Source organism: Engraulis encrasicolus, chromosome 21, assembly GCF_034702125.1.
Source record: "Engraulis encrasicolus isolate BLACKSEA-1 chromosome 21, IST_EnEncr_1.0, whole genome shotgun sequence".
In the NCBI taxonomy this organism is placed as follows: Eukaryota; Metazoa; Chordata; class Actinopteri; order Clupeiformes; family Engraulidae; genus Engraulis; species Engraulis encrasicolus.
In genome coordinates, this window is record NC_085877.1 from 51,253,326 (window position 1) to 51,267,381 (window position 14,056).

The 14,056-nt window shown below is 43.2% G+C and overlaps 1 protein-coding gene across 1 annotated transcript in view; it reads right to left on the reverse strand.

The window, feature by feature from the left end:
* Positions 1-11,129: 11,129 nt before the first annotated feature.
* The window catches only part of LOC134437463 (NACHT, LRR and PYD domains-containing protein 12-like), a 35,991-nt gene continuing 33,064 nt past the window's right edge, over positions 11,130-14,056 (reverse strand). Inside the window, exons 13-15 of the mRNA XM_063186955.1 lie at positions 13,393-13,566; positions 12,002-12,178; positions 11,130-11,324 (exon numbers count right to left, since the gene is read on the reverse strand). Coding sequence (XP_063043025.1) covers positions 11,138-11,324; positions 12,002-12,178; positions 13,393-13,566 — 538 coding nt within the window. The 3' untranslated portion in view covers positions 11,130-11,137. The remainder of the gene's footprint in view (positions 11,325-12,001; positions 12,179-13,392; positions 13,567-14,056) is intronic.

The window sequence follows — 14,056 nt, forward strand, 5'->3', positions numbered from 1 at the left end:
CTGCAGCTGAGGCTTTGCTCCAAGCTGGACGGTGAGCATTTAGTCCCAGACCTCCTCTTCCATGCTGGACATGTCCCACGATGTCCGCATGCTTGAGGGCTGTCACAGCCTCCTCAACAGCTTGAGCTGGTCTCCATTTGCGGCCTGCTGTGATGGCTGGGGCGTTCTTGCTCACCATCAGGTCTTTGGACTCAGTCAGCATCACCTGGAGTCTTGTCTTGGCGCACTTGAATTCCTCCGTAAGACTGGTGAGCGGCAGTCTGAGGAGGCAATCTCCATAGAGGGCGGTGGATGTCAAGCAGCGTGGGACTCCCAACCACTTCTTTATGTAGTTGGAGATTCCCTTCTCCATCCTTTCAACTGTTGAGATAGGCACCTCATACAGTGTGAGAGGCCACAGCACCCGGGGAAGCAGGCCAAACTGTAGGCACCAGATCTTCAGCTTCCCAGGAAGCTCTGTGTTTTCAATGGCTTGTACTCCATCGTGTATGTCCCTCTGTAGTTGTGCTACCTGCTCCTTATCCCTCAGGCTCGCATCAAACCACCTCCCAAGGCTCTTGACTGGCCGCTCAGAAACCGTAGGAATTGGTTCCTCCCCGATGAAGAACTTGAGGTCTGACAGCACTCCCTTGACAATTGAAATGCTGCGAGACTTAGATGGTTTTATCCTCATACGGGCCCAACTGATGTTCTCCTGTAGCTTCCTGAGCAGACGTCTGGTACATGGTACTGTGGTTGTTAGCGTTGTGATGTCATCCATGTATGCCCTGAGCGGAGGGAGCCGGGCACTGGGGTTGAGCCTTTGTCCACTGACCACCCATTTGGAGGTTCGGATGATTACCTCCATTGCCATCGTGAAGGCCAAGGGAGAGACTGTGCAGCCTGCCATTATGCCGACCTCCAGGCATTGCCAAGTGGTGGTAAACTCTGTGGTGGTGAAACAAAACTGCAGGTCTTGGAAATAGGATTTAACCAAAGCTGTAATATGTCCAGGGATGTGGAAGAATTCGAAGGCAGTCCAAAGGAGCTCATGTGGCACTGATCCAAACGCGTTGGCCAGGTCAAGAAAGACGACGTGTAGATCATCTTTCCTTGCCTTTGCTGCCTGAATCTGGTGCCAGATCATGCTGGAGTGTTCCAAGCATCCAGGGAAGCCTGATATGCCTGCTTTCTGTACAGATGTATCTATGTACTGGTGGTTAAGCAGGTATGCAGAGATTCTCTGGGCCATCACCGAAAAGAACATCTTGCCTTCTACGTTAAGTAGAGAGATTGGTCGAAACTGGCTGATGGTTTCTGCCTCTTTCTCTTTTGGGATTAGGACACCTCCTGCCCTCCGCCACACTTTGGGAATGGTCTTCTTCTGCCATATCGTCCTCATCAACTTCCAAAGAAACCTTAGGACATCAGGTGTGTTTTTGTACAGCTTGTACGGTATCCCATTTGGTCCTGGGGCTGACGCCGTCCTTGCTCGGTGGACCACCCTTTCCACCTCTTTCCAAGTCGGGGGGCCAACGTCGCACTGATGTTCTGGGGGTGCGATTGGTGGGATATCTGCAGGAATTGCGAGATGTTCATGCCGTTTTGGATCAGAGTGTATGCTCCTGAAGTGGTCCTCCACGTCTCTTTTAGTTGTTTTTAGGGATCCACTTTTCTCACTTGAGAAAAGGCCTTTCAGGAATGCATAAGGATCTTTGTAGAACCTTGTTCTAGTGCGTTCTTTCTTCCTTCTGCGCTTCCTCAAGGTCTCCGCTTTGCGTAGAGATGTTAGCCGGATTTTGATGTCCATTTGGAGTGCGTTGATGCCTTCCTTTTCTACGTCTGTGGACTTTCTCCATACCTTCTTGAGCTGTCTCCTTTCCTGGACCAGACGCTTTATCTCCTGCTGTCTCCTCGATGTAACCAGGTTAATAGCTTGTTTAGACAACCTTTTCATGATATGCTAATTTTTTTAGATGGAAATTTTGGGTTTTCATGAGCTGTATGCCAAAATCATCAATATTAAAACAAAACAAGACCTGAAATATTTCAGTTGGTGTGCAATGAATGTAAAACATATGAAAGTTCATTTTTGTATCATTACATTATGGGGAAAAAATGAACTTTAACACAATATGCTAATTATTTGAGAAGGACCTGTAGGCCTATAGATATTTTGTAAACGCATGGGTCTACTTTGTATTATTATTCAGTGTCTCTTCTGGAGGTCGGTATCTTAATTTGCAAACCAGATATTTGGTGCCAGTTTCTCGACCTAAGATGGATGCTACAAGAAAAGTAACCAGATGGCAGTAAAACGCCTGCGAATTATTCCATGTGTGATCCACTCGAAAAATGAAACCAAGCTGTGTTATCCCATTCGTCCACAACGGGGGAAAATTGAAAAGCATGGGCACCAAGGGCGAAACTTTGATTTTGACATTGGTGGGAACACAAAAGTGCTCCAAGACAAAGATTCCAGAAACTTTTTTGCATTATCAATCATAGGTTCATGTCATGCAGATGTAGGCTAGGGCACGGTGAATGTGGTCATTGATCCACGTCGATTTATAAGCACGAGCGGTGCTGTCCCCATAGCCCATTTGTTTCAAACGTGTATGACGCGCAATGCCGATTTAATGGCACGCTTTCAAAGACGTTGATTATTGAGAACGGAGAACGAGACAGGGAATAGGGTAGAGGTAGGCCTAGGTGAAATTAAAGGGATAGTTCGGGATTTTTGACATGAATCTGTATGGCATCCCCATCACCAGTGTTATGCATTGACACTGACTTACCCCCGGCAGCATCCTGTGGGCAGAGTTCTCGTCCAGTTTTGGTCCAGGCGAAAGTAGTCCGGCAGGTTTGCTGGACCCATAAAAATAAAACGTTTCTCTTCCAAAAACATTGTGTTCAAAAGAGTGATATTTTTGAATCCCATAAAGGTTGTCAAACAAAAAGTCACATATCGTAATCAGTTGGCACTATTTTCTCTCAGTTCACTTCGTATCAGTGCGCGCCGTCATTCTGACAGCGATCCAACTTTTCTAGCTAACTTCAGTGCAGTGCTTACGACTTAGCTACAAACAGGTAACGCCAACGAGCTAGCTTTATAGCTAGCCAAGTTCAGTAGGCTCTGCGATATTTTCAAACATTTATATCAAGCTGTGTGTGTAAACATGGTGAAGGCTTGCAATTATCCAGGTTGTGGCAACAAGGATGATGGCGAATCGACTCTCAGTTTCCATCGCTTCCCTGTGATGGACGTTGCACTCAGGCAACTGTGGCTACTCTCTTTGGGATACCATATTGACACCAGAATGGCGAAAATAAAAAAGCTTCGCATTTGCAGTGCGCACTTCAGCGACGATGACTATGTGCCATCGTGCCCAGGACAGAAGAAAAGGATGTTGAAGAGATCTGCTGTTCCTGCACCGGTAATAAAACTAGGTTACTAATGATTTTTTAATGTAGCATCCGTGCGTATCCTAACGGTGATGTATAGGGTTATGCCAAAGCAATATTGAGAAAATTGATCATAAAACATAACAATCAATCACTCAGTGCAATACCACCCGTAATGCTTACTAAACATAATATCTGGGCTGTTGTTTCAACTGTCTGCAACTATGCTTACGTTGACGTGTGGATGTTGTATTGGTGCATACTCCATGTTTTCAATCAGTGTAGAATCTAGGCTAGCATAACAAGACAAACTGGGCTGCGTCCCAGCTACTAGAAGTAGCAGGGACGTCCGGAGGTTTTTTATTTTATTTGTATGTTTACTGTTTTGGGCGCAAAGGGACTTCCATTTTGACCCCTCTGCGTCTTCCTCGAACACAAGTGTTTTGTACGCTGGTGTTCCCTTGTTTAGTCGATGAGTCAGATTAGTCAGTAGGTGTCTGTGTTCTGCTGTCGTCTGCCATGAGCATCGAGCCTCGAGCGAAGCCCTGTCTTTCATAAAATAGCATACGGTATGGCAGCTGTTTGCACGAGTGTCATTTGGAAACAAGTCAAAACAGGACACGAAGAACACGAAGTTCTTACTTTGAAAGGCTTTGAATTGGCTATATGTTTTGCCCACTCTGAAAACAGAAAATGTTTCTTAGTGGAATTATTGTAACATATCTGTCATTGTTGTAGGAAGTGAATGCTGATGTTACTGTTGGTGTTTCTAAAACCTGACTGAGATTCCTGTTCCCACAATGCAAAAAATTATGTTTTCAAAGGCGTGCGCTCCTGTTGGAATGGCTGAAATTGCTCAATCTGAGGCCGCAACCCCCGCAGATGAAGAGCCATTGTTTCAGTCATCCCCCCTGAAGTCCAGATTGGACCAGGAACAGTGCCGGATGGTGCTCACCAGCCCAGCTGAGGCAGGTCCAAGCAGGAAACCATCAGCTTCTGGAATATATATTGCCCGGTCTCCGACCTGGAGACTGTCACAGGTAAGCCCATATTTATATGTAGTCTGAATAGAAAGGTAATGATTTGACATTGTCAATATACTGAGCATGAGGCCCTTTGCACACTATAAACAAGTGCGGCCAGTCAGTCAATTTACTCTACTTTGCTTTCTCTCTATTCTTTTTCTATATCATAGTCAGAAAACCAAAGCTCAGCAGCTGCATCTGAGTCCCTGGATAACACAATGGCTCCCATAGAGACACATAGACAGAGATGACAGCACATTCCTTCCTTTGAGCAGTGAGGGCACATCCACAAGATCATCTTCCTCCGACAACATTGCGGGAGCAGAAAGGAGAGATGACTGGTCTGAAAGGAAGTGGATAGTGAACGAGTCATGCCTAATGGATCTGTTCACAACTTGTCACACATGCGGGGTATCCATTTGTGAGAAGAAGATCACCAGCCGTGGATCAAAAATCAAAATAGAATCGACATGCATCAATCACCATACAGGAGTGTGGCAGTCCTGTCCTGATGTCCGTGGAATACCTGAGAACAATCTGGTATCCTCAGCAACCATTATTTTCACAGGAACAACACAGAATGAAATTGAAGAGTGGGCTGATCTTCTGAATTTGCAACTGCCAAAGAAGACCTCATACTACTCACTACAATCCACCTATATGATACCTGTTATTCACGAAGCCTATACTGAGATGCAAGAGGAGATTTTGTCAGAACTCCAGGAAACAGTAGCTGCTGGTGGACACACAGATATCTGTGGTGATGCAAGGTGGGTATTCCCATAGCGGATCATACAGTATATGTAGTTAGTTGTCCTCTTACATTGTAATTCATATCAAATCATGTTAGCCATCACTCCACAAGTAACTTCCTTGTTTGTCATCCACAGATCTGATTCCCCCGGTTACAGTGCCAAATACACCTGTTACAGCTTTATGGATGATGCAACAAAGAAAGTCATCATGTCGGATCTAATTCAGGTAAAGTATGAACAGTTTTGCCAAGTAAGTTATTGAGTGTGTTTTATCACTATGTTTTGCTTTTTGCAGTCCTCTCTGCAGGTTTGTTCTGTATTTCCTGTTACATTGATCATTACAGGTATAGGAGGCAACCAGTTCACCGGCAATGGAGCCTGTTGGTTTCCGGAGGGGCCTGGATCGTCTGCTGGACTCCGGCCTTGGTGTTGACGTGGTTACTACTGACCGGGCTCCATCAATTCGGAAGATCATGAGGGAGTCCTATCCAGAGCTTAGGCATCAATTTGACCCATGGCATGTGGCAAAAGGTACCATTACTTGGACAGTATACACTGCTTTATTATGTGAAATATTCACGTTTGAACCTTTGCATATGAAAATAAAACATGCAAAGATGTTGAATAATTGAAAGTGTATTGTAATGTTATTACAGTTGAAAAAATATTTCATCAGGTTTTGCTTTTTCATTTTATTTTTTTATCCATTAATTAGGTGTGAAGAAGAAGGCAACTGCATTGGCGAGGAAGAAGGAAAACCGGGACCTGCAGCCATGGATCAAGTCTCTGGGCAATCACTTCTGGTAGTCGTGCAGTTCTTGCGGTGGCGATGAGAAGGTGATGGTCATAGACATGTTGTTGCATGAATTTGCCACGCTGTCATAATGATGTTTTGCCTTGTTAAAACCAACACTGGTCCAAAACAGAAAAGGAACACCACAACAATGCAATGTAATTTCAAATTACTTACACTTCTATGATACCAGCCTATTCAGTTCGGAAGCAACACTCATTGTGAATCCGTCTTTTCTACTCTTGAAAAAATGTAACAAGCAAAGGTTCAAGATTAGGGATAAAAAAATGCAAGCCTTCATAGCTGATGATGATCTATACAAAAGCATGTTCAAATGTGCATACTCTGTGTCAAAAATGTTCCAGAGAAAATTGCTAAGCAGTTTCCAATTGTCCTCAAATAGGAGTTGAAACACCGCTGGACATCTATCCTTTACCATGTGTGTGGTATCCACCGTTGGGAAGAAAATGAGCAGGAGTACAGATGTCGCCACGACGACCTCAGCGAGGACCAACAGCGGCGAAAAAAATGGCTGGAGAAGGGATGTCCTGCCTGGAACGCTCTGAAGAGTGTTGTACTTGACAAAAATCTTTTGAGAGACCTAAGTCAATTGACTTTGTTCAAGCATACAGGTATGTGTGGATAAACTTGTGAGCAATAGTTTGAATACAGTTACACGAGTAGTAATACCTCTAAGGGAAATATTTCAGTGTGTCACCTTTCCTTTGAAGTTTTGCATGATTGTAAACACTGTACCACTGTACTTTTTGTCTTTCAGGGGCCCTTGAAGTCTTTCACAGCTCTATGCTGAAGTACGCTGAGAAGAGGCGCCATTTCACGTATGTCTCCATGCAAGCAAGGCTCCAGCTGAGTATCATTGACCACAACCACAGTGTTGGTCGTCAGCATGCCTGTACTCGATCTGGTGAGCATGCTAACACACACACACACAGCTCTGGAAAGAAATACCATTTCAAAAATGTATTATTGTTTTACTACTTATTTACAGTATGTATTGCAGTAAAACAACTTGTTTACTTATGTAAGCTAGTGAAATGTCTCATTTATTTGCAGAAAATGCCAAAAGGTCAAAATCAAAAGATGTAATGTATCAGATCTCAAAAAAAATGCAAATAACGCAAGGAATTCAATTGAAATTCCACAATAGAAGGGTTGGCGCTGACACTTTTGAAGTGGTATCTGTCTTTCTGTTCATGCACGCACACCTGAAAGAAATATGTCTGCGCCTGAGCCTGGCTGGTGCTCAAGGTAAAAAAATAAAAGTACTAACGTCAGTTCTGGCCAGGCCATGGTAGTCAAGAAGCTTGCCGCCCTCCCCTTCATCTCATTCATTCCTAATTGATCCTGGTGCATTCCCTCAGCTGATAATCTTTCTTCCCAGCCATTGGCCACACAGCTTCGGCACGCCTTTTTTAATTCTATCCACTTCCTCTCAGCTGTATGTTGTTCAGTTTTTGCTACCCACCGCTCCCCTGCTCCACCTTGTCGTGTATAATGTGACATGTTCTCTGTCACGTCGTTTGGCTCTGTTCATGGGGGGTTATCTCTCGCCCTGTCCTGCTGGGGTAAGCATTCCCTAAACTGCTGCTGCCCCCTGACTCAATGCATTTCCATGCTGCTAATGGAAATGGGGGGGTTCCTCCAAACAGCTATACCGCCAAATGTAATTCATAATTTCAATATAAGAAATTTCATTTATATTTTTCTCTTGTGTTTCTTGACTGAAATGGTTCTGACAGAACTATAGTTATGACGACCTGGAACCGAACCAATTAGGATTACAGTAATCATAATGCTAGTCATATTTAGTATAAGTATAGTAATATTTGTTTGAGCTCAGATTTATGTAATTTTCATATAGATGACTTTCATGTTATAACTTTGTTCTTTGTATGTTAGTTACAGCTTTTTTTACTATCATTCCTCAAGTCATGGGCCACACAAATCACAGTATGTAATGGACATAAACTATCCTCATCATTCTTGTGTTACTCTTCTTATTCCCAGGACAGAAAAAGTACAATGTCATTCACTCAAGGCAATCAAACCAGTGGGTTGCAAGAAAGCTGTATGAGCCAACAACGCAGGAGTTTCGTAAAGGATTGGTGGAACGGGTCATTCGACGGCGGCTTGACAAGAATGTGAGGATTGGAGATCCTGCTTTCTTCATCCATCCTCCTGTCAGCATACCAGCCAACATCGCCCCCAAAGCCGAACAAGACCGACTTGGTAGCAGAACATGAATCCCGTTTTCCAACTGAACCTACTGGTGATACAGATGTTGACGTTTGAGACTGAAAAAAAAAACTTTCTTGTGATTGTCTTTTGTCGTTGTTTTTCTTCTTTCTTTTCATTATTTCCCCCCCATTTTCTCATAACTGTTATTGTAATGGAAGCGTAATCAAAACCATTACAACTCTGCCCTACAAAGCAAAAAGGCAGTAACTGCATTGCCATTTACAATGAGCTACTATGACTTTAATGCCATATACATCAAAGTCCAAAGTTAAATAAAATGATTGATCTTCAAAAAAGTTGGTAATATAAAGTAACAAAACTGTCACATGGCAATAATCTCCCAAAAAAACACTTCAACCAGATTGCAGTACCATTTTAAAGTCAACTGACTCAGTTTTGAGCTCTGCACAGTTACTGCCTTTTTGCTTTGTAGGGCAGAACTGATGTCTTGGGGAACATAGTTTTATTTTTTTTAAATGTATGTACATAGTTCTTTAGTCATTTTTAGTCTAAGTAATTTCTAACATTTGTAGTGTAAAATAACTTCTAGAAAATCAGAAAAACAGTAGAAAATGTAGAAAAACAGTCAAAATTATATAAGTAAAACATCTACAATGTGTGAATTAAAATATTTAAAACAATTGCTGTGCATCCACTGACTCCTTGAAACCTGCATATTGCCCAGTTGGTGATGGATAGGTTCTTCTGATTAGCTCCACCACACAGGAAGGAAGAACTCTCCTGTTGCCTGGACCAAGCTTCTCTCCTTGTAAACCCCATTCCAGGACGATGCGATAGGCAATCAGCCTGTACTGTCTGAAATTGTAAACAACATAAATTGGTGCATATTTTATATGGCAATACAATATGTGTGTGTTGTAAGTGTATTTGAAAGGATTTTGTCAGTTGTGGTGTTGTGCTATATTTATTGCCTACATTTAGATGAAGTGATTGAAACTTTTTTTATCAGGGAATGGTAAGTCAATAACAACATTTTGATGAAATACTGCTTAGGACAGTAAAGAGGGAGATGTCTACAGGCATGGTGAAGCTCAGAAGGCTGTTACAAGTTTCTTTTACATTGAAGTTTCTAAGGAAAATGAAATAATAAGTTAGGCTTATACAACACATAATGTAATAACATTATCATGACGGTACTGATATTCCTGTCCTATCCTATTGGACTACTAATCAGAATACTAAAACACAGCTCTAAAGTCAATGCATAGCCTATTTGAGCACTTTTATAACGTTCTAAAATAGAAACAGCCTGTAGGCCTAGCCTACATCATCTAAATGAGGAGTCAACACTTACTCTGCAGACAACTGGCCATCGGGTCCAGCTGGTCTGGGACGCCTCTTCCAGTTGATTTTGGGAACATGGAAGAAGGTCCTCAAGACGCCATCATTCAGGAGGGCAGGGATGTCGTTGTTGTTGGTGATGCAGACAGCAGCAGCCGTCCCGCCGACATCTTCATGGATGGACAGGTTTTGTAGCTGTGGCATAACTAACTCCCACTCGTGGCAGCAGTAACACTCCACTTCTGTCTGCATTATCTCGCACTTCAAACAAGTGCACCAAGATTTGTTAGCCAACCTGGACACCGCAGGTCCAGCTGTGACTCCAGCTTCAGCTTCTACTATCGCTTCTCTTTCAGCCCGATCTAACTCCATTTGTCTTAGTTCATCGTCAGTATACCCGGGTTCATACATATATCCCTTTGGCTCTGAGTCGAAGTCGATGAATTCCTCGTCGCTTTCATAGTCGTACATCTTGCCGAGTGAGTAAACAATCTCGAATCAAACAGGTAGGCCCTAGCTGTCAGGTTGCGGTGTCGCGCGCATTGATACGAACCGAGAGAAAATAGTGCCAACTGATTACGAGATGTGACTTTTTGTTTGACAACCTTTATGGGATTCAAAAATATCACTCTTTTGAACACATAATGTTTTTGGAAGAGAAACGTTTTATTTTTATGGGTCCAGCAAACCTGCCGGACTACTTTCGCCTGGACCAAAACTGGACGAGAACTCTGCCCACAGGATGCTGCCGGGGGTAAGTCAGTGTCAATGCATAACACTGGTGATGGGGATGCCATACAGATTCATGTCAAAAATCCCGAACTATCCCTTTAATGTGGAGAGCACGGTCTATGAATATGGTCATTGAGCCACGTCGATTTATAAGCACGAGCGGTGCTGTCCCTAGCCTATTTGTTTAAAAAATGTATGACGTGCAATGCCGATTTAATGTCACGCTTTCAAAGACGTTGATTATTGGGAGAACGGAGAACAAGACACGGAATAGGTTAGATGTTGATGAAATTCATGTGGAGAGAGAGATAGAGAGAGAGAGTGGGCAGCACCAACCCTTTGGATGTAGTGATGCACGCGCAACCGAAATTCAAAGAAAAGACAGGGAGGGCGGAGAGGCAAAATGGGAGGTGCGGGTATGATTTTTTAAAAATGTATTAATACACAGGATCGATCCGGCTTGTGGCCGAATCGATGCTGAATCGTCAATGCCCTGGATCGCGATCCTTTGCCGCATCGATTAGTTTTGACGGCCCTAATATACAGTACTGTATATAATAATGAGGCAAAATGGGAGGCGCGGGTACTCAGACATCCAGACCCACCCCCTTCTTGTGTTGAATATAGGCTACTTGGGAAGTTTTTGTGTTTTTTTCATTTGTTTGTTTTGATTCATGATTATTTTAAATGTATTAATACACCGAATCGATCCGGCTTGTGGCCGAATTGATGCGGAATCGTCAATGCCGTGGATAGCGATCCTTTGCCGCATCGATTACTTTTGACGGCCCTATTGTTAACTGATGTAAGGCTTTTTGCTATACCCATATTTTGCTATATGTTTACTGCAGTCATTCCTGTGTTACACATTATACTGATCAAACTAATTAAACTACTAACCTGAGTGTCATGATTCTGCAGTGTGGGTCCCCCAGTAGAGCACAGAACTGCTTCACTCCTGAGTCTCCTGGTATCTTCTCATCCAGATCCAGCTCTGTCCGCATTAAAGGGTTTTCATGTAGAATTGAAGTCAGATAGACACAGGCCTGATCTGCAGCATCACTCTCCAACAACCTGCAGAGACACCACAACAGAAATAATAATAATTATAATAGTAATAATAATAATAATAATATGTTTGTTTGTATAGCATGATTCATACAATAATTAAAAAACAACCACTGATCTGATACCACTGCTGGCAAACACACACTCACACTCACACTCACACTCACACTCACATACACACACACACACACACACACACACACAAACACACACACACATACGCACACACCCTGATGAAAGACCTCAGTTCAAGCTGCTGATGAGCTGCTCTGAGTGTGTGTGTCTGTATGTGTGTGTGTGTGTGTGTGTGTGTGTGTGTGTGTGTGTGTGTGTGTGTGTGTGTGTGTGTGTGTGTGTGTGTGTGTGTGTGTGTGTGTGTGTGTGTGTGTGTGTGTGTGTGTCCATGCGTGTGTGTGTGTGTGCATATGAGTGTGTGTGTGTTTGTCAGACCTAGCACATCACAGAGGTTTTTGTGCAGATTTGCAGTGTGTGCGCGTGTGTGTATGCGTGTGCGTCTGTGTGTGTATGCATGTGTGTGTGTGTGTGTGTGTGTGTGTGTGTGTGTGTGTGTGTGTGTGTGTGTGTGTGTGTGTGTGTGTGTGTGTGTGTGTGTGTGTGTGTGTGTTCCTAAAGTCTTTAAATAATTAGATATATAATACATATGGAACATGAATACATCTGACCTCAGTGTCTGTAGTTTACAGACTCGATCCTGTAATAAATCAATAAGTAGCTTCACTTCAGAGTGTCCAGGGTCGTTTCCTCTCAGGTCCAGGTCCTCCAGGTGTGATGAGGGGTTTGATTGGAGAGCTGAGGCCAGAGCAGCATATCCTTCTCCTGTTACACCACAGCATGATAATCTGGAGAATAGAGGAGCATCAACTGATCATCAACATGTCCAACACATTATTTAGCAGCAAATCCTTCTCCTGTTACACCACAGTCTGACGATCTGGAGAAGAGAGGAGTCTGTTGTTGATGACTGACATCAAAGTTCTTTCAGTGCCCACATCATTAACATCTCCAAAATATTATTTAGCAACATCCCTCTCGTTATTTTATTCCATATATTGGTACCCTGATATAACAATGGATAATTTACACATGTCCCAACATCCTGACAGTCTTTGTTTACTATGGATACTACAAGCATTCTTAGATTTTCTACGTCTGTTTCCCAAACATCATCTTACATGAATGCTTGTGCACAACCTCTAATATTCTTCTTAATGTTGCTCTTAAGGGCTGCTGTTCACATTTGTGGTGCTTAAGTACTGATGTTTGCCCTCGTAGTGAAGCGCACCGTCAGTGTCTCCAAAAACCACTTACCAATCGCAAGACCTGTGTTGATGTCAAGAGTTGCATTTTATAAGGGTGGGACTACATAGTGTTGCAGCAGTATGACACTATTGACTGGAGTCATTGTTGGCAAATTAAATACCAGACTTTACACCGGAGGAAACAGCAAACCTCCTGACAACTGACGGCAGGGCACCTTAATAATCATATAGGCTACAAGACCCTCATAAAGTGAGTGAAGTGGTGTGTTCAAAATTAAGAGGACATCAAAATCAAACAAGTAGCCCTATTAGTTGGAGGTCCAAATTGGGTTGTGCAAGGTTGCAGTCTTTAGGACGCGTTCAAGGCTTTAACAACTGTCGGGAGGATTTTCCATGTCAGCCTGCTTTTTTTAAAAACAATGCCAGTCAAAATTTCCACAAATTCCACCGCTGCCACCCTAGCCTAATATTAACCTACAACTATCATGTCCCAAGTTTACATGATGATGTTTTTCAGCGTAATCGTTCCTTGCTTAGACCTACTTGCCATGAAGAGGTTGCAACACCTTGTCTCTGGTCATCAAAGCTTTATTTGTTTTGAGTGTAGATGCCTCAAAATGTTCCCATTCATGAAGTACACCCACACAAATAATACTTGATCACAGTTTAATTATACCCAATTGTACTGGCCTATCAGACACGTCTAAAATATTTTACTCGATGTAAAATATTTTCTAATCACATTGCCCTTGATTTTTGACTGATTCAACAAATGGTCTGCTAACATGTCTTACCTGAGTGTTTCCAATGCACAGATTGGATTCTTCAATCCACTGCAAAGTTCTTTGACTCCAACATCTCCAATTCTGTTGCCACTGAGGTCCAATTTCTTCACCTTTGAGGATGCGTTGCAGAGGACAGATGCCAGTGTTTTACAGCTTGTTTCACTGAGACTACAGCTATCAAGCCTGAAATTTGGGAATGGGGGGGATGAAGATATCAATGAGTTAGTAAACTCTTGTCAGAAGTGTAACCACTGTCATCAGACATTGAGGAGAGTTTGGGATTCTTCCACTAATGGCTTCAAGAGACCTTCATTAGGGTCTCTTGGGCAGTCATGGGTGAGCGGTTAGGGCGTCAGACTTGCATCCCAGAGGTTGCCGGTTCGACTCCCGACCCGCTAGGTTGGTGGGGGGAGTAATCAACCAGTGCTCTCCCCCATCCTCCTCCATGACTGAGGTACCCTGAGCATGGTACCGTCCCACCGCACTGCTCCCCATGGGGCGCCACTGAGGGCTGCCCCCTTGCACGGGTGAGGCATACATGCAATTTCGTTGTGTGCAGTGTGCACTTGTGTGCTGTGGAGTGCTGTGTCACAATGACAATGGGAGTTGGAGTTTGCCAATGGGCTTTCACTTTCACTTTCATTAGATCTGATATACGGTGCTTTCAGATTTA